At 38.5% G+C, this 27,063-nt stretch overlaps 2 protein-coding genes across 4 annotated transcripts in view; one reads left to right on the top strand and one right to left on the bottom strand.

Annotated features, from left to right (window-relative positions):
• The window catches only part of TSPAN12 (tetraspanin 12), a 48,501-nt gene extending 29,973 nt beyond the window's left edge, over positions 1-18,528 (top strand). For 2 of the 3 annotated variants that reach the window (XM_082780664.1, XM_082780665.1), the window contains 4 exons: positions 2,063-2,137; positions 6,345-6,452; positions 10,552-10,695; positions 17,502-18,528. In XM_082780664.1, the coding sequence (XP_082636790.1) occupies positions 2,063-2,137; positions 6,345-6,452; positions 10,552-10,695; positions 17,502-17,807 (633 nt within the window). In that variant the 3' untranslated portion in view covers positions 17,808-18,528. The remainder of the gene's footprint in view (positions 1-2,062; positions 2,138-6,344; positions 6,453-10,551; positions 10,696-17,501) is intronic. The other variant, XM_082780666.1, reaches the window with a different exon arrangement.
• A 7,679-nt stretch (positions 18,529-26,207) lies between these two features.
• Positions 26,208-27,063, bottom strand: part of KCND2 (potassium voltage-gated channel subfamily D member 2) — a gene marked incomplete at its 5' end in the record, with an annotated part of 297,426 nt that continues 296,570 nt past the window's right edge. The window contains one exon of the mRNA XM_082764628.1: positions 26,208-26,913. Within this exon, the coding sequence (XP_082620754.1) occupies positions 26,736-26,913 (178 nt within the window). The 3' untranslated portion in view covers positions 26,208-26,735. The remainder of the gene's footprint in view (positions 26,914-27,063) is intronic.

Below are 27,063 nucleotides of genomic sequence, written 5' to 3'. Positions count from 1 at the left end.
TAGCAGGTAGTCCCAGACACATTATTGAGTCACAGTTTAAAAACGCTGAAATTTTCTTTGAGAAATGAGAACTCAAATTCACTTTTCACCTAAACATTCAGTTCTCTCTCTCAAAAAATGTCAGTGTTACCCGTAATGTCCTTAAGTCCTTTTCCAAATGAAGTAAGAGCTAAAGCAGGTGGCATTCTTTCCTTCTTTCAAAGAGAGTACTTTGCAAAATAGATTTCCATTTAAAAAAAAAAAAAAAAAAAAAAGGAAAGAAAATACACCTTTGCTTAAACTACAGACAGTACAGTAACAGTGGATAGATTGTCTAAAAGCTTACGAATTTATTTTTTACAGAAAGCATCATTGTTCTTATGAAGTACAACTCATTTTTTTTTCTTTTGGACCCTTGCAGAATGAACATATTGGTTTTTGCAGGTTTATGCTGGAGCTCTGTGTGTGCTTAGTGTTGATTTGTCAAGACACACAATGTGTTATTCAGTGACAATGACTATGAAACTGCAGTGTAACATGGCAGAGACTGATAAAACAGGATCTCTGCTTTCAACACCATCTTTGTAGTGCACGCCTTTATAGGATGAGGATGTGAATACAAGATTCTCTTGAAAATTCACGTTGGTATTTTTGCATGCACACTTTTAATTTGACTGTTGTGACTGTCAAGATAATTCAGGGAGTTAGGTTTGATCAGCAAATAGAAGAAAAGGCAAGACACTGTTCATTAGATGCCAAGGTGAATCATACAGTTCCAGACCGGGTGTATGAAAATGATCTTCTGCAGAAGAATATTAAATCCTAACACTTGTGGATTTCTATTCTCTATTTTGAATAAAACTGTTTGTTGACCTTTTAATAGGAAAAAAAACCATCACCCTTAGTACATATTTGTGTTTTTTATACCTTCCTAAATGCATTGCAGAATTAAATGACTAACTTAGAAGCATTTTGGCATTTATCCTACTAAAGAAATCGTATATTTCTTCTATTCTGATTTATATTTTGATGGTGTTTCTTTGTGCACGTATACTAATTCAGTACCTCTTTAAAATAATAGATGAGGAAGCTAACATGGGGCACAGGAACTTCTAGAGCACTCTGTCAAAAGTCTCTGCACCTCTGTCTCTGCTTTTGGCACAAGAATGGGGGAGAGGAAGAGAGCTAATAAAACAGTGAATCAGAAACAATAGAAACAGTCAGTCTCATGGGAGAAATCTGAAATCATAGCTTCGTTGTTTTCAAATTCCAAATAAAATTAAAATCCATTAAGACTAACTTTAAGACTGAGAACAAGGTGAAGGTCAGTCCAGTGACGTGGAAGAATGTTTGGAGTTGAGAGTGAATGGAACTTTGCTTTAAATAAATCGTACGTGAGTTACTCTTAATTTCCATGCTACTTCAGTTCGGGAGGGCTTTGTTGATGCTATATAGAAGTTTGGTGTGATTAGGAAGAGTAAAAATGTCAGCTTTTCTTAACAGTCTTAACCAAGTCCTGTACAGCTTCTTCATTTGTACTTTTTTTTCTATTTTAAAATAAATCAAAGATGAGATCTTGTAGTAGATAAAAAAAAAATTTCAATCCATACTAATAACTATTTGTGCATTTATGCCTGATCTCCAATACTTCAAATAATTTTAAGAGCATAGCTTTCAAGAACCCTTATTTGTGTTAACATCTTGACAATACTTTTAATTATTTTTCCCCTACTTCTGGCTATTAACCAAGGAACGTTGGTTAAGTGAGTAAAGTGAAAAAAGTGAAGGGCTTTCTGAGGTGAAATAAGATTGTTTTCCCCATTGTAACGTTTCATATGCTTCATGTTAAGTCAGTAAGAAAATTTACATGACTTAAATCTTTAGAAAGTTTGCTTCATGAATCTTTTAATATTTTGTTAACAAACAATGTATTTCAGATTCCATGTCCTCAGTCATGTGAAATATTAGTGATGTTTTGAGATGTCCTTTAATATTTTTAAGTCTTTTTTTTTTTTTTTTTTTTTTTTTTCTTCAAAACTAACATGAATTTCAAAAGTAACTAAGGCCATTCTGTTTTCTGCAGTACTTTGGAAGCTTGCTTGTAATATTCTGTGTTGAACTGGCCTGTGGTGTTTGGACCTATGAGCAGGAAATAACGGTGAGTCAGCAAAGGAGGCTGCATTTTTTCCAGAGAAGAAAACAAAGATTTCCATTAGCTAGCTGTTTTCTAATTGCTGTAGTGTTTATCTTTGTACATTATTCTGACAGTCTAATTTCATGTGACTGTCTTTTTTTTTTTAAACAGAATTCTTCTGGAAAGTCACGTCTGTCTGGAAGGTCCCGTCTGGGTTTCTCCCCACCCACTCTGTATTTGAGAGACAAATCTGCAGCCCCTGATTTATTTAAGGACTTTATTTTTAGTTAATTCTTGCTTAGGCAGATTCTCATTGAAGCCAGTGGAAATTTTAAGGATTAAATATGATCTTCAGTTTTTAAGATAAGTATTTTGAGGGAGGAGATGTGAGAATTTGTAGGGATTTTGCTCTAAAAGTTCTTAATGTTTTAAAGAAAAGCTCAAGCTCAGTGTACTATATTGTAAACAGTGTGTACTTTCACTAAAGAACTTGCTGCCTTCTGAAATCGCACTGCCTCCACAAGCTATAAATACCAGTTTTAAGCAAAGCGTGTCTGAGCTATAAAACACTCTTCTGTAAACTTGTGAAGAGGTTTTATCTCAGTCTAGTTTGTGTAGCTGTACCGTCATGCAGGAAAATGGGTAGGTGTTGAGCAAAAAAATAGAATGAAATGTTATTCTGCTGGCTGCTACATCCTTTTGTCTTGCGTTCAGTCTGGTACATTTATATGAATAGCAAGACAAATATTTTTCTGCAAGCTGCCAAAATATGCCCAACATATTGGTCTTTTCAGCAGTGTGTAGCATTTCATTGCTGCAGTAAGATGGGAGGGAGCTTTCCTGATGTTTACACAGTACTGGGATTAGAGGAATTTCTGGCAGATTTGAAATCTGAAGTTACGTGGCAGCATTTTGCATCAGAATTCATTCCCTTGCTATACAGATTCCAACAGGGTGTTTTAATATAACAGTGATTAAGTCTATCTCTTTGCTTTAAATGTCAACTCACATTGATGCATTTTAAAACTGGGAATGCAGGTGAGAGGCGTGCATCATCCTATGGGCACAGCTGCCCTCTCCAGGGTTTTACCAAGGCTGACAATTATAACTTAACATCTTCCCACATAAATCTTGTTGGTGGAAGCTGCCTGGAATGACATAACCTTCGGTGCGCCAGTATGTGCCTTCTCCAGCCTAGCCTTTTCCATTCAGATAGAAAACCTGAAGCTATGTGTGTGTTTTGGGGCAACCCCCAAGCTATGGGGGTAACTGTTCAGTTACCTGCTATGCGACTGAAACTCTAACCTGGAACATTTTGATAAAAGCCCAGATACCCATGTTAAGGCCCTGGTGATACTTCTTCCCCCCAGAAAAACCCATGGCTTTCCCTGGGCCCCTCTCCCCTTAACAGCACTGAGCTCTATGTTTGTACCTTTGGCAGTGGGTCACAGGGAACCCAGTAATCCATGCTCTTTCAGGTTTTCCTCTCTCTTCCAGGAATTCAAGAATACGAATGTGAACTTTGAACATCCAAATAGAATAGAAAAAGATCTCTTTGGAAATTGCTTTTCTATTTGTCTTTTCTTCCTGTCTTTTATACCCATTTCCTTATCCTCTGAAATACTGTGTATCCTTTGAAATACTGTTTTCTCTTTCCAACTAATTACCTTTCCTTCTCCTTCTTTGTCTTAACACCAGTACTCCTCGTGTAATGAGATGGGCCAGACTCAGGTTACCTGCTGCTGACACCCATAGGAAATGTGGTGGTTTGGAAAAGCACAGCTGTTTCTCAGTGATTCTTTCATACCTGTGCGGGTCACTTCCCTGCAGCATGCTTTCTCCTACTCTGCTGCATGGAGATGAGATGACTGCCTTGTATCCCCGGGGAATGGCTCACTGTCGTGTTGGTTTCAGTGTAGCATGAAATCACAAGAACCCCTTGTGGATCTCTGAGAATCAGTTAGCATTAGTGTAGGTGGGTGTGTGATGTTGTCAAAAACGTCACTGAGGCAGAGCCACCTCTGCTAATCCAAAATGGTCTTTCTTTGGCATATGGTCAAATCTACTGTAAGAGCCCTTGTATAAACAATTTTCCTTCTAGCTCATGATAGCTCTCAGCATGAAGTGTGCCTCGTGACTATTTTTTCCACCCACAAGAATGAACAGCCACTGTTGGTTCTCAGCTTACTTGGGCATTGGTCAGGCCTTGATATATATTAGAAAAATAATCCTAACAAGCAGATCTGAACAGCAAACTGCACTTTGTGTGCCAAATTCAAACCCTTGTTTCTACACTTTTGTTTATTTACATGCTGCATGAAGGCGTTGTTATAAAACTAAACATACGCTGCACAGTCAAATGAATGTATCTCATGGTTCTGTGTTATTGTGCAGTACTATGCATATGAGCTGGCAGGAAGCTGCTTAGCAGATACATTGATGTCCTCAGTTTGATGTCTAGATATTCTGGTAGTAGTCAAACATACAGATTCCAGACAGTGTCCCTCCTTAGCTCCAGAATTCAAATTGCCTTCCTACAGTGGGTTTTAGTTTGATTTGTTTTGTTTTTAACTTCCATCTCTCACTTTCTGATTTTTTTTCCTCCTTCTAGTTGTTTTCATAAAGGACACCTTTTTTATGTGTGTAACCTAGGACTGTATTCAACTCAAGATAATAAAACAGTCTAGCAAATAAAATCTTAATTACAGTGATATAGAGTATTATCCAAAGAAAAAAGAGTACATTTCTCTTTACACGGCACTGAAAATCAGCATTGAGTACAAAAGCAAATTATTTTATTACAGTGACTAGTATAATGTTTGCAAGTATTCTGTGACATTGTTTTCATAAGTATTCTTAGTGCTGTACTGCTACCATATATTTTTCATGTGGACAATGGTGAATTCAAAGCTTTATAGCACAAGGAATAAAAATTCTGCAAAGTGAAAGGTGTGTTAAATTTCTGGGTTGTTATTATTATTAATATATTCATAATATACAAAGGACAAGGACCAGGCTTCTTGGAAAGCATTGTGATTTTCTTTTTCTTCTCAAGTTATATTTATTTATATTCACACAGTGCTATTACTGTTTGCTCCAAATTGAACTGGAGAGCTCAGTCATAGCCACCAGAGTAGCTTGGCTCCCCAGCCCTCCAAATGAAAGCCTATATTGCAGTTGTGATTGCTTTCACCGTGACTGTTAAGGCTGGTGGGAACAAGGCAAAACTCAGCACAAATGGTATGCGTGCCTAGAAGGGCAACTATGAAGTCTTCAACTCCTTGTTTCACTTTGGCACACTGAAATTTGAGCTGCTAAACAGGAAGCCAGTTTCTTTCCTTGCTTCTTAACTGCACTGTATGCCCAGTGCCATAGTGTTTGCTTACTTTATTTCTAACAAATTACTAATTAGAGGTCGTCATCTGATGAGAGCACCAGCTCTTCACTTCTGTGTAGTCAGGTTTTAAAAAATGATTTAACAATTATTCTTTCAGACAAGAAGATTTACAAGGCAATGAGTGTGTGTGAAGAAAAATTTCACAGGTCCTCATTTTCTAAACTTGTTACTGTTCTTAATTGAGCACATTCAAGATACCTGTGTGTTCAACTTCAGTCAAAGCCAGAAAGCTACTGGAAAGATGATCAGGGCAGAATTAATCTCAATGTTACAAATTTAAAAGATAGATATTTAAATCTGCGTTTGTCACCATAGACATTGAAGAAAGTGGATTTGGGGCTTCAAGGGAATGATTCATCCGCCTTGTGTAAAATATTTATCTTGCGATGAGATGAATTACCCTGGACAGCTGCCTGTTTCATTGTATTGACTAAGAAGGCAACAAGGAGATAACTAAATTGGAGCAGACGAAATCCATCCCTGATGACTGGGATGGGGCTTGGTTCAAATTTTATGCCAGATAAAATCTGGTAATCATATAATCAAATTGTACACGACAATCTTTGAATCTCTCAAAAATGCGATAGCTCCTTTTCAGTGTACACTACATTACCAGAAAAAGATCCAAATAACTTTTTCCTGCTATTGTTATAAAGGTTTATAAAGATTTGGTGTCATAAAAGTTGAAACATTTATTTTTCCTGTTTTATTTGAATACAGAGTTGTTTTGGTTATTGCACTTAAAAGATCTCGGAGTAGATGAAGGTTCTCGGTTTGGAGCCACAAGCTAACTGGCCTTCTGTTGTGTCAATCACTTTTCTTTCCTTGTTCTAGGTTCCAGTACAATGGTCTGATATGATCACTCTGAAAGCCAGGATGACCAATTATGGCCTACCTAGATACCAGTGGCTGACCCACGCCTGGAATTTCTTTCAGAAGGAGGTAAGAAGATGGTTAATTCATGAACTGAAATAATACATGTTTAGTGTTATGTATCTGCTAAAGGAAAAACTTTATTTTTAAGTGAATAGATGAATGCAAGTTAAATGAAACCCTGTGTAGTGACAATGTCTCTTACATCACTTGATAGCCTGCTTTTGAGGTTCTGTAGGTCCTAAAGACACTATTTTGTATATTCTACAACTTGATCTCCTGTTTTCTTAGAAATTACATTATTTACATGACATACTGTAGCTTTGCCTAATACAGGTAAGTTCATGTGTATCCATGTTATATAAATTTTAATATCAATGTGTTATAAAGACCTGCACCTCAAAAAGTAAATTAAAATAAATGACCAGTGTTTGGTAGCTTACACTACTGAACTACTGCTACTACAAAAGCTACCAATACTAGTAGTGGACAGACATGACAACCTCAAGAGCTTATTTCTGTTCAGTCATATAAATAATTCTCAATATCATCAAAGTATCCAGCAGTTCAGGAGTCGAAGATCTATATCTAGTTAGTGTGTAATCGTGGTGTTACATGAAGCCTAATTCAAAATAACACTCAGAACATATTAAAACTCTCTTTGTATATGTTAAAAGTAAGAATGTTACTAAACTCAATGAAAGTGCTAGCACTGTCTTTTTTTCTGCTAGTAATGTTAGGATACCAACACGTTTTAGGATTATTATAAAAGTTAAGAATATGGCTTATAAAGAAATGAAATTCTTCAGGTAAAATAAAACGAACAATTCTATGTTCTATTTTAATATTAAGCTATGCTACCCTTCCTGTATGCTCTGTTAGTTTCCTTTCATGGAGCTGTCATGTATAAGAACCGTGGTTACCTGGACTTGAGTGGCACAGGAAGCTTCCAAAAGGATGCCAGTGCTGTCTCTTTTGTTACAGAATCACAGAATTTTCTAGGTTGGAAGAGACCTCAAGGTCATCGAGTCCAACCTCCAACCTAACACTAACAGCCCTCCACTAAACCATATCCCTAAGCTCTACATCTAAGCGTCTTTTGAAGACTTCCAGGGATGGTGACTCCACCACTTCCCTGGGCAGCCTGTTCCAGTGCCTCACAACCCTTTCAGTGAAGAAGTTCTTCCTAACATCTAACCTAAAACTCCCCTGGCTCAACTTAAGCCCATTCCCCCTCGTCCTGTCACCAGGCACGTGGGAGAACAGGCCAACCCCCACCTCGCTACAGCCTCCCTTGAGGTACCTAAAAAGAGCGATAAGGTCACCCCTGAGCCTCCTCTTCTCCAGGCTGAACAAACCCAGCTCCCTCAGCCGCTCCTCGTAGGACTTGTTCTCCAGACCCCTCACCAGCTTCGTCGCCCTTCTCTGCACCCGCTCAAGCACCTCAATGTCCTTCTTGTAGTGAGGGGCCCAAAACTGAACACAGTACTCGAGGTGCGGCCTCACCAGAGCTGAGTACAGGGGGACGATCACCTCCCTAGCCCTGCTGGTCACACTGTTCCTGATACAAGCCAGGATGCCGTTGGCCTTCTTGGCCACCTGAGCACACTGCTGGCTCATATTCAGCCGACTATCCACCATCACTCCCAGGTCCTTCTCTGCCTGGCAGCTTTCCAACCATTCCTCTCCCATCCTGTAGCTCTGCTTGGGGTTATTGCGCCCCAGGTGCAGGACCCGGCACTTGGCCTTGTTAAACTTCATGCAGTTGACCTCAGCCCATTGGTGCAGCCTATCCAGATCCTCCTGCAGAGCTTTCCTACCCTCAAGCAGATCGACACACGCACCTAACTTGGTGTCATCTGCGAATGAGAAGTGACCTGATCACTTTTTGCTAACCTTGTTGAGGTTAGCAAAAAGTGATCAGGGTTTTTATTTCCTTTGACCAGGAGTCAAAAAAACAAAGCAAAAAACTGCCTTATGTATTCACAGCTTTGCCCTGTAGCCTACTAAAATTCAGAACTATTTTTAAAGAATGAAGTATTATGTTACAAAAATGAAATTGCCCAAGGTAAAACCCATTAACTACAAATGTAACTCATGTGCAGGAAGAGAACTCTTTAAATGCCTGTCATTGTGCTGCCCTTGTTGAAATGTTTAAGTCTATTGGTGTTGCACAGATTTCCTGTTTATTTAAACATTTCCTAGCTGTGCTTGGTTAGTCTGTATTTATACTAAAACCTAAAACAGAGAGCGAGGACTACATGCATTTAAACCCCTCACCCTTGCTCTGGCTATTCAAGTGCTACATTAAACAGTAATCCTTCATATGCAGGTAGAGCGTGTGTCTGTTCTGCAGCCTGAGATAACATAATCAGATGGTCTTGAATTCCTTGAATAGAGCTGATATTGTATCTTGATTTAAATGCATAGGTTGATTAAATAAAAAGCTGCCTTTTATGGTCCTGGTTATAGTAGTGTCATAATAATGGTTTTAAGGTGAATACTAGTAATAAAACATCTGCTTCTTTGCTAAAGAAGCCATGCCTTAACTCTTCTAGGGGAGAAGAATTTCTTTTTTAAGTTAAATTTCTGATGTTTTATCTGTGACCAAAGGAATTTTGAGAAACTTTGAAGTGAATTTAAGAAGGCTCTTTTACCACTTCTACTAAACTGTTGAAGTCTCGTTTTTGTTCTGCCTACTCATAACTTAGATGGTGAATGGGTGAACATGGTATGTATTTTATGCCTGAATGAGCACTCTGCATGAAGCCCTTCTTTAGTCAGCATTATGATTTTTTCCAATTCCTAAAAAGTCATCTCTGATCAGCTGTGTGCTCTTTCTTCTGTATTATTTAACATCTGAGAGAGATGGGAAATGTTTTTCCCACCACCACTACCACCTCCCTTGCTGGTCTAATGCCAGAGTTGTGACTATGCTAAGGAAGGCGGGAAGGGTTGTTTCAAGGCAGGAAGGAAGAACTGGGGTTGGGGAAAAAAGACTCGATAATAAGGAGACTGTTCAATGAGGTTGACTTTATGGTTGCAATGATAAAAATAGGGGCGCTAAAGCTGTGCTGAAATTCAGAAATGGAAGAAGTGGGGTATGTAAGAGGAGTGGAGTACAAGCATTGTATCTGGGCACTGATCTGTTTGAATATGACTGAGAAGTGGATTAATCATATACAGAAGTCTGGCTGTGAGGTGGGTAAATGGGGCAAATGTTCTCAAGTCCATGGGTCTTTGCTAGATGAATTGTAAGCACTGAGATTGGTACTGGAGGACATTCAGACGGACAGCACCATTTTGTTCCTCTTACAAGGCCTTTTCTCAGTCATATCAACTCCCCATCCAATGCTGAAAAAAAAATCTGACATAGCTGCTTCAGCTGTTTTTTATGTGAATGCAGCTAGGAATGTGGTAGGCTAGTCATTTGGCTTTAAATCTTCTGGTGTGCTCTTCAGAGAAGACAGGTTGTTAGTCCTGGTGGTTTTTATAGCCAATTATGGCTCATCTGCTTTGCAGCTAGAGTTCCCACTTTTATGATTGTTTCTGTTGCTGTGTTTTATTATTATATTTTACTGTGATGCCCTATTCTTCCATTTACATTTTGTCTTTCAATATTTGTAACGTCTCTACCTTTTCTCACTTTTTAAACTTTTTTTTTTTTTTTTTACTATTTTCAGATAAATCTCTGCTGTATGCTTTTCCTGATCTATTTTTCAACAGATATGTCCGTAGCTGTAGCCTTGCAGGAGTAGTCCTTACTAGTAAGACCGTAATAATCTTTTCGTACAATTTGCTTTAGCCACAGATGTGGTTGGTCACTCTTGCCATGAGATTATCATGCGTTAGTCTACAGTAATATGGATAGCAAAACTGAAAAGTATGGGAATTTCTGCAAAGCCTCCTTTGAAGGAACAGTGGGGTTTTAAAGGACAGAGCAGTATCACTGGCTGTTTCTGAAGTGTTCATTGGTCACTGCATTACTTCTTTCACACCACTTTTCTGTCAAAGCAGAGGAATGTACCTGAAAGCTCTTGTTTGTGTTTTAGTCCTACTTAAATATTTCAAAATGTTTTAATAGGAATTTATTTAACTTGTTTGATGACCTACTTTTGTGAAGAAGTAGCATCATTATTGCTGATCTTGGTTAATCCTTCCTTTGCAGTTTAAATGTTGTGGGGTGGTGTACTTCACAGACTGGCTGGAAATGACAGAGATGGACTGGCCACCTGACTCCTGTTGTGTCAGAGAGTTCCCAGGATGCTCTAAGCAGGCACATCATGAGGATCTCAGTGACCTTTATCAGGAGGTAAGAATAAAAATATGGGTATTTCAGATGGCTTTGTGCAGTCTTCATGATCCGGTTTCTTTTTTCCAAACTTTTTTTTTCTCTTGCATTGCAGCAAAAAGGTTTGCAGAGCAATTCTTTTTTGTTTGTTTGTTTGTTTTGTTTTGTTTTGTTTTGTTTTTTGAAAGAAGTTAATGTTGTTAATGCTGAGGTTTTGAGCATCTGCTGTCTTTTTTAATGAAGACCTCCAGAGGCAGCACTCTTGAAGCACTAACTTCCTATCTGCACACTTTCTTCTCTTATAGATGTCAGAAGGTCCTTTAACTGTGGAGGTAGACACTGAAAATCAGGAGCACATCTAGTGACAAAGACACTGAGATTCTCAGATCTTTTTTCAGTGTTTTTCTGAAGAGATGAAGTAAATTAGGCATGAGGGAGGATATTTTGTTTTCGGTATGGTTTTTATAGCCAACTGCAGCTCGCCTACTTTGCAGCCACAGTTCACACTTCTATGTTTGATTCTGGAAAGTGAGAGGAGAGGACTTAAGCAAAGGTGTTCAAGCTGAACCAAGCACCTCGACAGGCAGTCTGGTAGTAGTCCAACACTTACTCCTTGAGTGCCACCAATATAGCTTAGGTAATTCCTGAGCCAAAGTTACTGTGAGATATTTTTCTTTCTTTACCTTGAATATTACTTTTAGACGAAGGAAGATGAATGGTGGTACTTAAGTGTGCTCTTTTGGGTGTGAAATTGGGAATGAGTCCATGAGGAACCAGGCCTGGAACAGAGAACCATGCTGGTTCTTTGCTGTGACATACAAATCGAGATCAATACTAGGACAAGCCCAATCCTTGAAGGTGGGCTTCCATGATGTTGACAAAGTTCCCAATCATGATTTTTCCCAGAAACTAATTGACGGTATAGTTTGACATTTTGTTACATATAATGTAACATTTTCTTCAGTTACTTTTGGAGAATAAAAATAACAGCTGTTAGGAAGGATTTTTCAACTCCTGAAACCATCCATTGTGTTCCAAACTGTGTTAAATGTCAAAAGTGCTAGATTCAATTTGAAGTCTCTCAATAAAAGTAGGCCGGTGGAGGAAGAGAATCAGAGACACAATAGAGCTAACATGACAAGAAGTCAAGTAGCTACCAGGATGTGTGAGAATTAATAGTGAAGGACAATGATGTTGTGGAGCACAAAGACTAAATTAATGCCTACTAGATTTGCAGAGAGACTGCCTGGCTTTTTTCTAACAGAAACCTGAAGGGCATATTTATAGTTCTTCTTCTATTCTACCCTAGATACCCCAGTGACTTTTTAGTTGGATTTAATCTCTTATTAAAAAAATAAATAAACACAAACACACATATATTTGGCTTTCTACTGCAGAATCTTTTCCAAAATGGGACAGCCTTTATTTTGTTTCACCAGCCACAAAAATAATGTTTTGCTTTCCGAGTTATGTACAGTGTTTGGTTGGCAAAACTGTTTTTTTTTTTTTTTTTTTTTTTTTTCCATGATGCTTGTTTGTGGGTTTTCTTACAGGCTTGTACTATATCCTTGTTCTTATATTTATCACTGTCATGCAAAAACAACTTTAACTGCAAGGCTAATCTGTCTGACTTCTGCTTTGGATAACAGAAGGAGGAAAGCTTCTTTAGAAAGTGATTTAAAACAAATTTATGTAGTCTGCTGATTCTAGAGGGAACCTGATGAGATTAGCCTCGCTAGGCTAAAATTGGCTTATGTAAATATCCATTCTGGTACTTCAGAAAAGTCCTTTGCAGTATTTCAGAAAACAGAAGTTTAGTTTGTTGGCTGGGATGGATAAAATTTTGTTGTAGTTGTGCTGTAATTTTCTGCTGGGATCTCTGAGCTCTCTGTGGTCTCATTTGGAGTCCTTTGCAATAACAATTTCTGTTGAAAGGATGGTGGCTTACTTGAAGACTTGCCTGAAAGTATTTTTGACAGGAATTGTGCTCCTGCTGCTATATTTTGAAAGCCTTTTCTTTCTTTCCTTTTTTTTTTTTTTTTTTTTAAATGTTGAACTGCATTTATTCTGACAAACCCCTCACCTTTGTACAATTCATAGAATAAGGAAGTCTTAGATTGTAATTGAAATGGGTGTGCATGAGGACTTCTTAGTCCTCATGTTTAGGAGGTTCATTTTGTTTCAGTTTGGTGTGAGAACAAGGGGACGTCTGCCAGTCTTGTAAAATAATTGGTAGGATTTGATAGCTTCAGAAAAATCAAAATTGTGTGTTAATTTTTACTTTTTTTTTTTTTCTAGTATAATTTTGACAATCCTCAGAACTTGTATATATAACAGATGTTACATGTGCTTGTGGTTTATCAGTTCTCTGCTGCTCTGAGAAGATCTTATTTATTTAAGATCTGATTATTATTCTGTTGGTACTGTGGTGTTGCAGTAAATCAGAAAAACATGCTTTGTTTCTGTTTTAATACTGAAAATGCCAAATGGCTCTTAGAGTAAACTTGAACCAGGTCCTTAATACTGGTTTAGAGCTTAATACCTTAATAGCTCAGTAGGAGTTCGAAGCTAATACTCCTCTGAATGATCACTACAAAATTTTATAGTATTTATGATTTCTCAACAAGAGCTTTCAGTTTAGTGACAAAGTACTACTTTTGCCTAGGGAAGTATATTTGTGTACTCCTTAATTGCAGGCTACCAACGATGAATATGTTGCATAAGCAGAAATAAAATGAATTTGAGGATAACGGGGGTAGCTGGGTATTTCTCAGTTTTGAGGCTGATTATGAACAGGTATTAGAGCAAAACTGTGAGAACATCATTAAATGTCCAAAAAAGGGCGGCAGTCTATCTAGATCGGGCATAATTTGTGTCAGTTATGTGTGTTTTCTGCAGGAGATGCAGGCATTAATGTTAGTGCTGTTTGTTAATGGATGTTTCCTCCAGGCAACAAATGAACTGAATTTGAATACTGCTGTGGTTGAGCATTTTTAAATTGTGACCAGCTTGTACCTTAATCCCTTAACGTTATCTAAGTATTAAAATGCAGACAGTTTCTCTGTAATTAAAAACAAATTTGGAAAGTTACTTAATTACACCACTGTCTTTTAGCTGCAGGAAAAAAAAAAGACACTAACGTGGTGATTTTTGTTCATCAAGTTCAATTACATAGCTTTTGCTATATATTTCTTTTTTTCAGATTTCAAAGAATCCAGATTTTCTCCTTGTTCTGTGTCTAAACTGTGTTAATTTATAAAAACATAAAAACACCAAGGCATTGTGAAGAGTGTAAAGACATTGAGATCCTTTAACTTACTCTGTAGTATGTTGATTTTATTTATATCCTAAATGAGAACCTGCTGACTGCAGTGTGAATTTTGTGTGTCAGGCAAGAATCAGGCCTTTCATCAAATAACTTCATGACTGAAGTTATATGAAGGAATTTTACTTGAAAAAGTAAAACTTGAAAAGTGTTGTTTATTATAGCCTGATATATCTTCAGATTATGTCATTTTGATCAATTGCTTTCTTTTCATAGAAAAGTTACAAGATTTGTAGGAAGGACATAACCACAAAAATGGTGTTTTGAAGGTAATGCCCATTCTGATGGGTTCCACGAGGTCTTCTGCTGGGACCAATGCCTGCTGGTACTCCTTAGTATTATCCTATAATGACTACTACTCTGAATTTTCCCTTGCTGATGCTGTTCCTTTGATTTCTGTACTGTGAAGTCCTGTAAAGTTTAGCATGTGTCAAAGTAGCTTAGGGCCTGCTCTTCAGAGTTTTATCCTTTCTAAGACTTTTCTGAGCAGCAAGTAGTGTAGCTTGTGTTTGCACTGCTGTCCAGTAGTCCCCAGAGCCAGCATCTCTGTGGATCCTTGCTGATCTACAGGGACTTGGGAGCTTTTCAGAAACCTTGTGCAGTAATTACTTGGCCACATGCACAAACTGTGCAGCATGTGCTCTACATAAGAGATTATTCTTCCTAAATTTCCATTTTTTGAAAATGTCTGCTTACGGTATTTTAACATACTTTTTATTTTTTTTCGGTCTTTTTTTTTTTGTGTAAATAATTATTTTTCTGTAAATAAGTGCTTTGGATTTGCACCTGTACAATGGTAGGGAGAGGTGATGGGTATAACCATCTTCCTAATACAGCATGTGGGTGGTAAGCTCTTTGGAGAAGGGTCTAGTTCCCCGCCTAGGTTTGTGCAGGGTGGGTAATTGCAGCCACTCTCACAGTGAGATATGAAATAAAGCATGACAATAATGCTGTGAGGTGACTTTCAAGCTCGAACATCTGCAGAGTCTCCATGGGAATAGCAGTCTGCAGGATGGGTGTTGGTACTTGTATTGCTTCAGAGGTGTAATTAATTTGACTCAGCTTGGGGACCTGCTATGGCTAGGGGTGTTTCCTGGTGCTGCTGCAGCAGCTGGAGATGGTGTATAGGTGGGAAAGAAGCATGGAAACCACTATGCTAAGCCAGTTAGCCCTGGGTTGGATGGAGGACCCTGATTGTGGCAAAAATAAAATCCCAGCTAGTTGCAAATTTGTGCAGGGTTTGCTGCTCCAGCTGGATGCATATAAGTGCAGGAAAAATGGGATTCACCCCTGGATACTCAAAGAGCTGGCCAATGTTATCACAAGACCTCTCGTCCAAAAGTCTTTGGAATCTGAGGAGGGTCCCCGAAAACTCTCAGGAAACTGGCAAATTTTGTCCCAGTTTTCAAGAAGGGTAAGAAAGAAGACCCAGGTAATTACAGGCCTGTCAGTCTCACTTCAGTTTCTGGTAAAATTATGGAGATTATTCTGGGAATTATTGAAAAACATCTGAAAGATGGTACAGGTCACAGCCAATATGAGTTCTTGAGGGTAAAGTCCTGTTTAACTAACTTAATTTCCTTTTATGACGATACCCATATAGATGACCAATGGAAGACAGTAGATGTAATCTTTTTGGATTTCAGCAAAACTTTTGATAGTGTTTCTCACAATAGCCTTATGGAACAAATGTCCAGCACACAGGTAGATAATATGATGGGTGAACAATCGGATGGTGGGTTGGGCTCTAACGTTTATTGTAAACAGCAGGGTTACATCAGGCTGGTGGCCAGTCACTATTGGGGTTCCCCAGGGCTCCATTTTAGGGCTTTACTATTTCCATAAATTACTTGGATGTAGGATTCGAACGTATACTGAGTAAGTTTGCAGATGACACTAAACTGGGAGGAACTGCTGACTCCCTCTAGGGCAGAGAGATTTTGACAAATTAGAGAGCTGGGCAATCACCAGTCATATGAATTTTAACAAGACCAAACAGCAAATTCTGCACCTGAGGCAATTTTGGTTATATATGCAGATGGGGATGAGAGGCTGGAGAGCAGCCCCACTGAAAGGGAACTGGGGATTTTGTTTGACAGCATGTTGAATGTGAGCCAGCAGTGTGCCCTGGCAGCCAGGAGAGCCAAGCATACCATGGGGTGCGTCAGGCCCAGCACTGCCAGCTGGGCGAGGGAAGGGATTGTCCTGCTCTGCTCTGCACTGGGCGGCCTCACCTCCAGCACTGTGTGCAGTTCTGGGCACCTCAATATAAGAAGGACATAAAACCAGTAGAGATTGTCCGAAGGAGGGCTACAAAGATGGTGAAGGGCCTAGAGGGGAAGACATATGAGGAGTGGCTGAGGTCCCTTGGTTTGTTCAGCCCAGAGCAGAGCAGGCTGAGGGGAGGCCTCATGGCGGCCTGCAGCTCCCTCACAAGGGGAGCGGAGGGGCAGGCGCTGAGCTCTGCTCTCTGGGGACAGCGACAGGACCCGAGGGAACGGCATGGAGCTGGGACAGGAGAGGGTCCGGCTGGGGGTTAGGGAAAGGTTCTGCACCCAGAATGTGGTCGGGCACTGGGACAGGTTCCCCAGGGCAGTGGGCACGGCACCAGCCCTACCAGTTCAAGGAGCATTTGGATAGTGCTCTCAGACAGATGGCCTGATTTTTGGGTGTTCCCATGTGGAGCCTGGAGTTGAATTCAATGATCCTTGGGGGTCTCTTCCAACTCGGGATATTTTGTGATTCTGTTAGTCCATTTTTCTAACAGGTGAATTTCCGTGTCATTTTTCACAATATTGGTTTTGTCCTTCCCTACCAGTCTCAATGACTTGGTGTTATTTATTTTTCTTTCTCTCCGCTGAACCAATACCCAATAGACTTTTCAAAGACTTTAGGAAATTACTTTGTAGCAAGAGATATACCTTGACTGGCCCTGCACAAGACAAGGAAAAACTGGTTCTTTGTGTAAACTATGCAAAAAATGGCAGAAGTTTCTGCTTTCAGATCAGAAATGAAGCCAAGTTCATTTTTAGAGTATAGTCTACAGATACATGAGGCTGGCAGAGTGTAACTAGCGTAAATGAATATGTTTTTTGCAGTGAGGAAATGCTACTATTTCAAGAATGAAAAGCTGGAATAATGCTATATGATACTGTTACTACTCAGTACTAAAGAAGTTCTGTTAGTACTCAATACATTCTCAAAATTTGTCAGAAATCCTCCATCAAGGGTGGTTTTTTTTTCACTATTCCTTACTCAGTGTCTGGAATGTAATGATTTTCCTACTCTATAGAGTATTTCTGCTGAACTAAAAAACTGGCATATGATGGATGCAGGTAACACTTAAAAACAAAAGGTGAGAAGAAACATTGATGAGATCATGCAAGTCTGTAGATCTTTTGGGGGAGCCAGAAAAGCCAGTACTAAAACTGGCTAAGCCTTGGGAACTGCAAGCCAAATAATATTGACTAACTTTTTTTTTTTATCTATTTTTGTTTCATAGGGATGCGGTAAAAAAATGTACACATTTTTGAGGGGGACAAAGCAATTGCAAGTGCTGAGATTTCTTGGAATCTCCATTGGAGTAACGCAGATTCTGGCTATGATCCTCACTATTACCTTGCTGTGGGCTCTGTACTATGACAGAAGGGATCCTGGGGCAGATCAAATCATGTCCCTGAAGAATGATACCTCGCAGCAGCTGTCATGTCATTCTGTGGAACTACTGAAACCAAGCCTAACAAGAATCTTTGAACATACATCGATGTCAAATAGCTTTAATACACACTTTGAAATGGAAGAGTTGTAGGTGATGGAATTAATCTAAGAAGATATAGGGGTTTTAATCATTTTTTGTTGTTTTTATTCTGTTCCATCAAGTATACCAAATATACCAGTCTTCCTATGCTTCAAAAACCAGCTAATGATTGATAAAGAGGCCTGTGCATTAAGAAAGATAATGAAATGTCTGTATTTCAGCCTCTTAGAAGAGCTGTATAACAGAATTGTTCTTGCTTTTAAAAGGCATTCATTCTCTGGGCACAGTAATAGTTAACTTACTGTCACAAGATGAGTGATGTGTAAAATACTGATTTGTTCACGTGTAGATAGACAAAACCTCTGCGGAAGCATCATGGGAAAGGAAGAAAGATACTTGTCTTTTGAAGAAATGACTGTGCTTTGAACAAACAAAATGTGACTTCAGCTGAAATTGACTTTTACATTTTTAATAAGCCATTTGGAAAATGTCTTAAAATAATCAGGGATCTATGTATATATAATTGTGTGTTTTTGTGTGTGCATGGATAGCGGAACTACAATTCAAGTAAATACTTGGATTTGAAAAATTGCAAGATCTGTAAAAAGTGCAAGATTTTCTTTTTCTAACAAAACCTTTATCTTAGCTATTGTTGTTAAAGATGTTCTAAAACTTCTATTTTTATCTAATGTAACTGTTTAATTTTTAAGTTTATTAAACGGTTAAATGTATTAAACAGGGATTAAAAACAAAACAATGATTTTGGACAATAGACTTTAATTTTCTGAGTAATTCTAGAGAATTCTCCTTTGAAACAGTTTGTTCTATGGACTATTTCTTAGTAAAAAGAAAAAAAATAAAACAACTAAACAGTCTTTCCAAAATGGGGATCATTATAGGAGTAGCCTATTTTTTTATAAATAAATCTTTTCTCCTGTCTGTGATTCCCATGGAGATGGAAACAAAAGACTACAAGGAAAATGCTTACCGTTCTGGATGCTATTGCAATAATTGTTAAAGTACATAAGGAGAAATTATACTTTGGCTTGTACTTCATTAAGAGCTCTCTAGTGGCTTAAAATGCCAACTGGAAACAGCATTAAATGTATTTATTGACATGGGGAAAGTGCATTTTACTGTATTTTTATGAACAATGTTTATTTCATAGGATTATTTTTACAGTCAGCCATGCTCCTGAAATATATATTTGTTCCACTGAGTACAGTAGTTTGTGGCAAATAGGGTTTTTACATAGAACTACATTTTAAAAATTCTTTCATTTGTTTTGGAATTTGTAAGAGGAAAAAAAAAGAAGTAAGGTGTGATTTGGTAGACAATAAAATCACTACTGTCTTAAATTCCATAATGGCTTTTTCATTTTGAAGTCACAGAGCGTGAATGCTTTGGTGGGAGTTAGGAGGGTCCTCCTGCTAGTGTGAGTTAATTTGATGCATCTTTACCCATTCCACTTATTCTGTCATGGAGAAACTGAACTGTAAATTTCAGTTGCTTTTTTATTGCTTCTAAGAAAGCTTCCAAGGGATCATGAAATTAAGCTTGTCAGTTGTGTGGGCTGTTGTTTGTTTTTTAGCAGTCTACAAGTGGGTGTAATTACTTCACAGGTTATATTGCAAGCAAGATTATCTTTTGCTTTTGTATCTTTCTTACAGAGATGCTAATACTTACTTTGGGATTTAAGAAAAAGGGTAAAGGATAGAGCTCTCCACATTTTGATTGGAATGACTTTGTCAGAAATACTTTTAGGTGCCTTTCAGAAGGTTTTATGCCCAGCATTACTGCACGTATGCAGATTTTCGTCCTTCCCACTGCTTAGCCTGAGCAACGTTTCTGTACATGTCTGTAGCTACAGAGAAAGTTCCATGTAGAAAAGGAGGATGTGTCTAAGAAAGCCTGAATTTTGGACTGCCACAGTGACCTGTTACACTACACAGTGGATTGGGATGCCTCCAATCAGGGGGCCCCCCTTTATGTACTGGAAGGTTGCTGGAAGGTCTCCCTGGAGCCTTCTCTTCTCCAGGCTGAACAACTCCCAACTCTTCCAGCCTGTCTTAGTAGGAGAGGTGCTCCAGCCCCTTGATCATCTTTGTGGCCCTCCTCTGAACTCATTCTAATACCTCCATGTCCTTCTTGTGCTGGGGGTCCCAGAGCTGCACACCGTGCTCCAGGTGGGGTCTCACAAGGGCAGAGTAGAGGGCAAGAATCACCTCCCTCACCCTGCTGGCCACTCTTCTTTTGATGCAGCCCAGGATACAGTTGGCTTTTTGGGCTGCAAGCACGCATTGCCATCTTGTGTTGAGCTTCTCATCCACCAACACCTCAGGTTCTTCTCCTCAGGGCAATTCATTCTTCTCAATTCATTCTCCTCCCACCCTGTATCTATATGCTTGGAATTGTCCCAGCCCAGGTGCAGGACCTTGCATTTGGCCTTGTTGAACCTCATGAGGTTTGCACAGGCCCACCTCTCAAGCCTGTCAGGGTCCCTTTGGAATCCCCTAAGTTCATTTTGGGGAGCTCCTTTGCTAGCATGAATATTTTATGATTTTGTAGTCCTAACATTTGGACATTTCCTTTACTAGTCTAAATCCTAGGCCACATAAGGCTACGAGACCCTGTGGTAATTCCAAGTTTCAACCTTCTCTAAATACAGCTGTGCCTCTAGTCCTGGGCTGCTTTTACAGCCCAAGTTGCTTGGTGTTAGGCTTCCCAGGTGGTTAAGAAGCACTGCCAGTAGGTGTAGTTACGGCAGCAGTATAGCTGTCTGAACACGATGAGCTCGCTAGGACAGGCTTAGGGGTTAAGGCTTCATTCATCTTAAGAAACATGAATATGATAGAATATCTTGTAGAGTCTCCTCAGATCTGGATTATGGCTCCTGAGCTGGGTTTGTGAGATACCTGTATTGCTGCTCTGCCTAAATTTTGTTTGTGCATCTTGTATATATATTGGAAATATAGTATGTTATGTATGCGTAGTGGTTAGATGTCGACTTGTAGTGATCCTCTGCTTTGAGATTGAGGAGTATTTATGTACCCAAGCTGCCAGTCTGACAAAGGAGGTTAGAGAAATGAACCTATGCCTGAGATCATCCAGAATGAGATGTGTGTGTTTAGGGTGGAGATCAGTATGCCACTGTTCATTAAGCCCACAATTACTCCTACAGCAGTGTAACAGATAGTGGAGGTACTTATATAGTCCTTGTGGGGGTTGCCAGTCCTTAGAGCAGAATGGAAGCAAGGTGTTGAAGAGCACCCTGAGAAACGGTCTACACGTGTCCTTGGGATCTACTCAGTTCTTCAATAAAGAAGTTCAATGCCTCTTGTTCAGTTCAAATGTTGAAAGGGATTTATCAAATCACAGCTAAAACATTAGGTCCAGGGGGTGGTGAATCCATACCATGAATAGAGAGATTAGGGGTTTGTGGTACTGCTTCTCAAAAAATGATTTGGTGGGGGTTCCTTCATTATGGTGGGGCTCCTTTGATAAGGGACCAGTCTCCCAGACCAGTGCTTTTGGACTTCCATGATAACAAACATCTATAGTCTGGGTAACTTGTGCTTGGTACCCAGTTCCTGAGCCAGTCTGCATTCAGAATGGGGTTAGCTTAATTCAGGGAAAGATTTACGTGTCAGGAATGATGAAAGTATTCCTTTTCTGGGATAGAAAACTTCTATTTTGAGTATCTAACCCCATTTGTCAATCTAGGTCTTAGCTGTAAATTGGAACACTTTCAAACTTTTCTCTTTTTGTGTGCTCAGGCTATGAGGTGTCTATGTTTTTCTAGGGCTTGTTAAAGGAACCTTAAAATTGATTGACTGGGTTGCTGTAAGTCTATTCTTTTCCTGTAGAGCTTTAGGATACAAGTAAGTGAGAGGTTGCTTGGCAAAAGGGGAATATTTAGAGACATTTGCAGCAGTGAGAATTACTTCAACCTTTAATTTCCTTTTCCCCTTAGTTTTGCAGGAGTACTCAGAGGAGAATGGTGGTGTATTCTTTCTTCTGTGCAGCATAAGCTGTAATGAACCAAATCTTTCTTGTCACAAGAAGCAACTGTGGAGCTGCTCCTTAATGTTTTTCACAGATCACTTAATGTGTTAGGAAATGGGTCACCCCCTGCCCACGTCAGACATTTCCATTCAGCCACACGAATCTCACACTTGAGGGAACTTGCTGCAGCAGTGAGGTTGAGTGAGGTTTACACTGAAATAATTTGGGAGTATGGGGATACTTTTACGAGACAAACTTCACTATTCCTGGTCTTTGGACAAGGTATTGCTTCATCCACCAGCAGGTCACGAGTCAAGGCTTTCTGGAAGACGTATAACCGCTTTCTGTTCTTTATAACCACCCACTCTGTAAAAGTACCCTGCAAATCTAAGAGAATATTATAAAGAATATATAGTAAAAACAGAGGCTGTTTTTGGCAGTGACTACACAACTTATAATAAGGGAAATAATGTAATTATTATACAGGAAAGTATTTTTAAAATAGTTTTTGTGTTTTTAAAATACTTTTTTGAATAGTTTTATTTATTTATTTATTTATCTCTAAAGCATTATATTTAATTCATGTGAATTATTGAAACAAAATTGTTTCTAAAAACTTAAAACTCTGGTATGATAGACTTCATTTTTTTTAACAATTTGTGATGTCCTAAATACATAAGAATTTTTATGCATCTGCTTGCTTTTTATTCAGCACTCCCCCGCCTTCAGTTGCTTGTTGTGTGTATTAGTGCATACAGTGAAAATGGGTACTTGAAAAGTAAATAAATAGATAATGCAGGCAAGTAAGAAACTAAATGGTCTAGGTAATTAGGTATGTCTTACAGCCTTTGTCAATTTATCTATGTTGATGTTATCCATGACTGACAGCTATTCCAGCTCTCTGGTTATACACCATTCTGCTGTGTAGTTACTGCTCATGGCTGTTCCAGGACACCTGAGCATCAGATGTTTCTGTGGTCAACGGCAAAATAAAACCACGGTGAGCCCCAGTTACGGGCAAGAGAGCATACAAACTCCTAAGCGCCCTCCCAGTGCAAATCTTTACAATCCCGTCATTTTACTAATATATCCTCCTCTAGACCAATTTCCTTCTTGAACATCACCCTTTCCCACAGAGCATGTGCAGGTTGCAGTGTGCTCTTTGCTGCAAATGCATTCGTTCAGCAGTGGGTGTGTTTCCACAGTGACTATATACAAAATCTCAAATGTAAAGTATATGTTTTCTGTTTCTGAAGACATTTTATGGGAGGACAGTCATTCTTAAAAATGGTCTAGGATGGTTCAGCTCCTGATAAAGTTGACCATCATGCATGCCAGTGCTATGGCATAGGCAGCTGACAGATGAGCATCATCTGCACTATCGTTTGCCCCTTGCAAATGATCTGCAGTGTGTTGTTTGCTGCTGTGAAAGGAGTTTGATCACATCTGTGCACTAATATATCAAAGGAATTTGCTCTCAGACTTGAGGTAATTTTGTAGCCTGGGAGACATATCCAGTCGGTGCCTGGATATATTCAAAACAAAGCAGAAATTTTTTGAAATATTTGAAAAATATTTTTGAAATAATTCAATACTCCAATTTTCTCTGCTGCTGCAGGCTGGGTAGGAACTGGCAGAGGGCTCCTCGTAGCAGCAATAATAGTGAAGGGCAGTGGGGAAGGGAAATGTGGTGGCTGCCTACCCAGAGAAGGGCAAGTCTGTGTTAATGCAGCATGTTGGTCTTGGTGGCTCTCTTATGGTTTGCATGGGCTCAGATGTGCTTGCCTGAAATGTGTATTGGGGACATTCATTGTCCTCAGATTTACTGTTCCTTGACTCTTGGTAGGAAAAAAAAACAAGTCCCATGAATAAGTTATTGCAAAACCAGGTTGACCCATTCAAGCATGCAGATGTTTTATTTAAATATTCCTCAAATGTCTATTTATTCAGCATAATGCATGTATTATGCTGCCTTCTGAAATACGCTATATGACTGTCAAACAAAATTGTCAAAAACAACAACCTCGGTCTCTTTGTATGATACACAGAAATAATTACATTTCATGTACAGTACAGATGCATTTTACACAGTCATCAACAGTCATTCACTACCAAAACAGTATTTAAATCACCTAAAACACCAAAAGAATGTGTATTTCCCAAATTCAGAATAAATTAATGATTTTGCATGTGACATATGGAAATATAAGACAAGACTGCAAAATCATACTAAATTATTCCTTAAACTGTAATTTAAGAATGAAAGTACAGATTGGTTCAGGGGTATAACTGTTATGCAAGTGTATTGCTATAGTGTGATTTTTATTTTTATTTTTAATTCATGCGAAAAGGAGAATAAAGCGTTTTTAAGAGACATGACTTGATGGAGTCAGTAGGCTTCCTGGGTTGTATGTAATCTGTCTCAAGCTGGGTTCACTAACTGCCTTTTTACATTATTTACCTGATGTAACTGGTCAAGAAGTTCCATATGGCATTAAGCTGTTGTTGCAGATTGATAGTATCAATGTAGATTTATATCAAGAACTGTTTTAGCAAAAGGTTGAGACTAAGCCAGTTTGTTATGAGTGGCCATGGGTAGAAGGAGTATGTAAATAAAAACTCTAGGACCATTGTGTTTCTTTTTAACCCCATTAAAACTTAGGTAACTCACCAGCTTCAGAAGATCTACTGCAATTTTCTAACAGGCTAGAAGAAAGGAGAGCAATGCAATGTAATTGACTTCAGAAATACTCAGAGTTAGTGTTTTGTCAGAGGACAATCTATGCTTCTGCTATCTATTTTGATCTAAAAGAAATTTAGAAGCTCAGTTTATGGTAAGTTATTCTGATTTGCACAAAAAGTGGGAAGTTCAGTGCAAATTAGCTAAGCTTCTGAATAACTAAACAAGAAAAAAAAAAGTATTTCATTACATTATATACTCCTTTTAATTGCAATTTAAGTCTAGTATGTGACATTGTTATATTTTGGTGTATATGCTGTAGCACGATAGTCCATCATCTACTCTTCAATCTCTGTTGACATGTACAGAGAAATAATAGTATCTGTGTGCAGTAAAACGTGGTGTATCATCAGCAAGTTTCAGTTTTCAGTGGGTGTTTTCTCCTAATGTAAATTTTAAGGTCAGTAGAATGCTAACAAATACTATTCTGAAATATACACTACTCAAACTATTAAGTAACTGTTAATCGTTTATTGTAATGGCCTCTAATGCACCGAGCCTTTGATTTATATGCATATTTTATTTTGCAGACATGCAATCATTTCTGATCCAGTGTTCTCGATGTATATATGTATGTATTGATATGCATATATTCCATGTATATTTGATGTATATGATGTATGGTAGTTCATGTATATAGGAAGCATTATGATACATCTTCTAACGCACTCTTATGGAGAAAAATGTCACTTTTTTATCAGAAAGGTTCCTGCTAACATCAATGCATCAATTCATTTTAAAAATGAAGCCAAAAAAAAATTAACTAGCAGAGCCTTCGCAGTGCCTTCTAGGCCTGCCCACGTAGGCAAATTCCAATTGATACCAATTGCATTTTTGTAGCTTCGGGACCCAATCCATTGTTCTGTCAGTGTTCTTAGGTAATTAAATATCTTGACACAACATAAATTCTCAAATTTTAGGATGCAAGTTTACAGATCATTACAAAAATAATTTAGTCATCATTTTTACTGAACACCTTTCAGTGTCTTCTGCCTTACTCTGGACGCTGCAGAATGTCAGTTGGAAAAGGTTTGGAGATAAGTTTTAGTGGATCCTCAAAACACCTTTGTTGTAAATTCATTTCAAATAGTATTGATCCTGTAACAGTACATTGGAACAAGAGGTTTGTTCTGAAAATATAGAAGTAGACAAGATGTCTACAGAACAAATGACTATGCTGATTCATCAGTAGCCTTAAAATCCCAAACAGTACGGTAACATTGGAGCAGACAATGAACTGTCATAGAAACAGAGGACAGTGGACAAAACAGTGATTGAGTAGCACATTTGTGATGCACAGTTTGGCTGTAAGATTATTTAAATGTTTGCAATTTGCAGTTTATAGTGCAGATGAAGTTGTGTAAAATACCTTAAAGAAAAATAAATCCTGATTCCTGATACAACAGGTGTACAATGACTTATTGCAGTTGTAACAGTACCTAGGAAGCAAGATAAAACCATAGTAAATATTGAACTAACTGAACACCTTTAGTCCACTAATGAGTGTTTAAATAAGAAATACTGTGTTTTTCAAAGGGAAGTTATTTGTACAACTACCATGGAACATTAACAATCAGCTTGTTGTAAGTGCACAGAAATGCCCCTTTCTACAGTAATATTTTATCATGCCTAATCTGAAAAACAACAAAAGTAAACTGAGATCACAGCTCCAAATAATTTCAGCATGCATTATGGTTGTATTTATTTCAGTCAGTACAAACATATTTCATATGAGCATTTTTTTCTTTCTTTTTTTTTTTTTCATAGTTTCTCAACAAGTTTGTGGTTTATTAACAAGAGAAAAAAAAGACAAGTTATCAAAATGTTTCTCATTTTGCATTCAGCAGGAACACAGGTTTGTTTCTATTTTTTTTTTGTTTTGTGTTTTTTTTTTTTTTTTTTTTTTTCTATTTTTTCTAAAAAGAGCTCTCATGATAAGAAGAAGCATCAATGGGGACATTTCATTGTGCTCATATAGTAAGTCAGGATGGTCACAGAAGCTTCCACCACGTGTCATTTTCAACAGTGTGTAGAAACTCCACTTGGTTTACACGCTACGACACCGAGACCCACAAAGTGCTGTGGTTCTCCTGAACCTCTCGATCCATCGCTGCTGGCACACGCATCAAGAGGTGTTGTCTTTGTCAGCTCTCTCATTCCTCGGGACTTGTTTCCCACTGCTCCAGCTCAGCTTGCAAGTGGTCTTTATTCTAATTTATAAATAATTCCTTGTTTTACAAAGCAGATACTCTGACAATGTTTCCTCCCGAATATTCGGGAGACTCTGGCCTATCATCTCCTTCAGGTGTGGTGACTGGAGGTGTTGGGATGCTAATTATTGCTGTAGTGACGTAAGGCTGCTCACAGTTTAGTTTAACACACTCTTCCACTTTGGCATTTAAGCTGGATCGGCTGGAGGAAGAAACAAAAACCCATGAAGAAAGAAAGCCCATATTACTGCAAACCTCTTGTACACCCAATTCTACTGTCTCAGCTGGTCCTTTTCTGCATTACAGAGCTCAGAGGCTCAGAAGTGCAAAGCAGCACTGCCATACCAGCATG

Source organism: Aythya marila, assembly GCF_965140915.1.
Source record: "Aythya marila genome assembly, chromosome: 1".
NCBI classification, from domain to species: domain Eukaryota; kingdom Metazoa; phylum Chordata; class Aves; order Anseriformes; family Anatidae; genus Aythya; species Aythya marila.
Note: the sequence above shows the minus strand (reverse complement) of the source record. Positions and strands in the feature narration are given on the sequence as shown.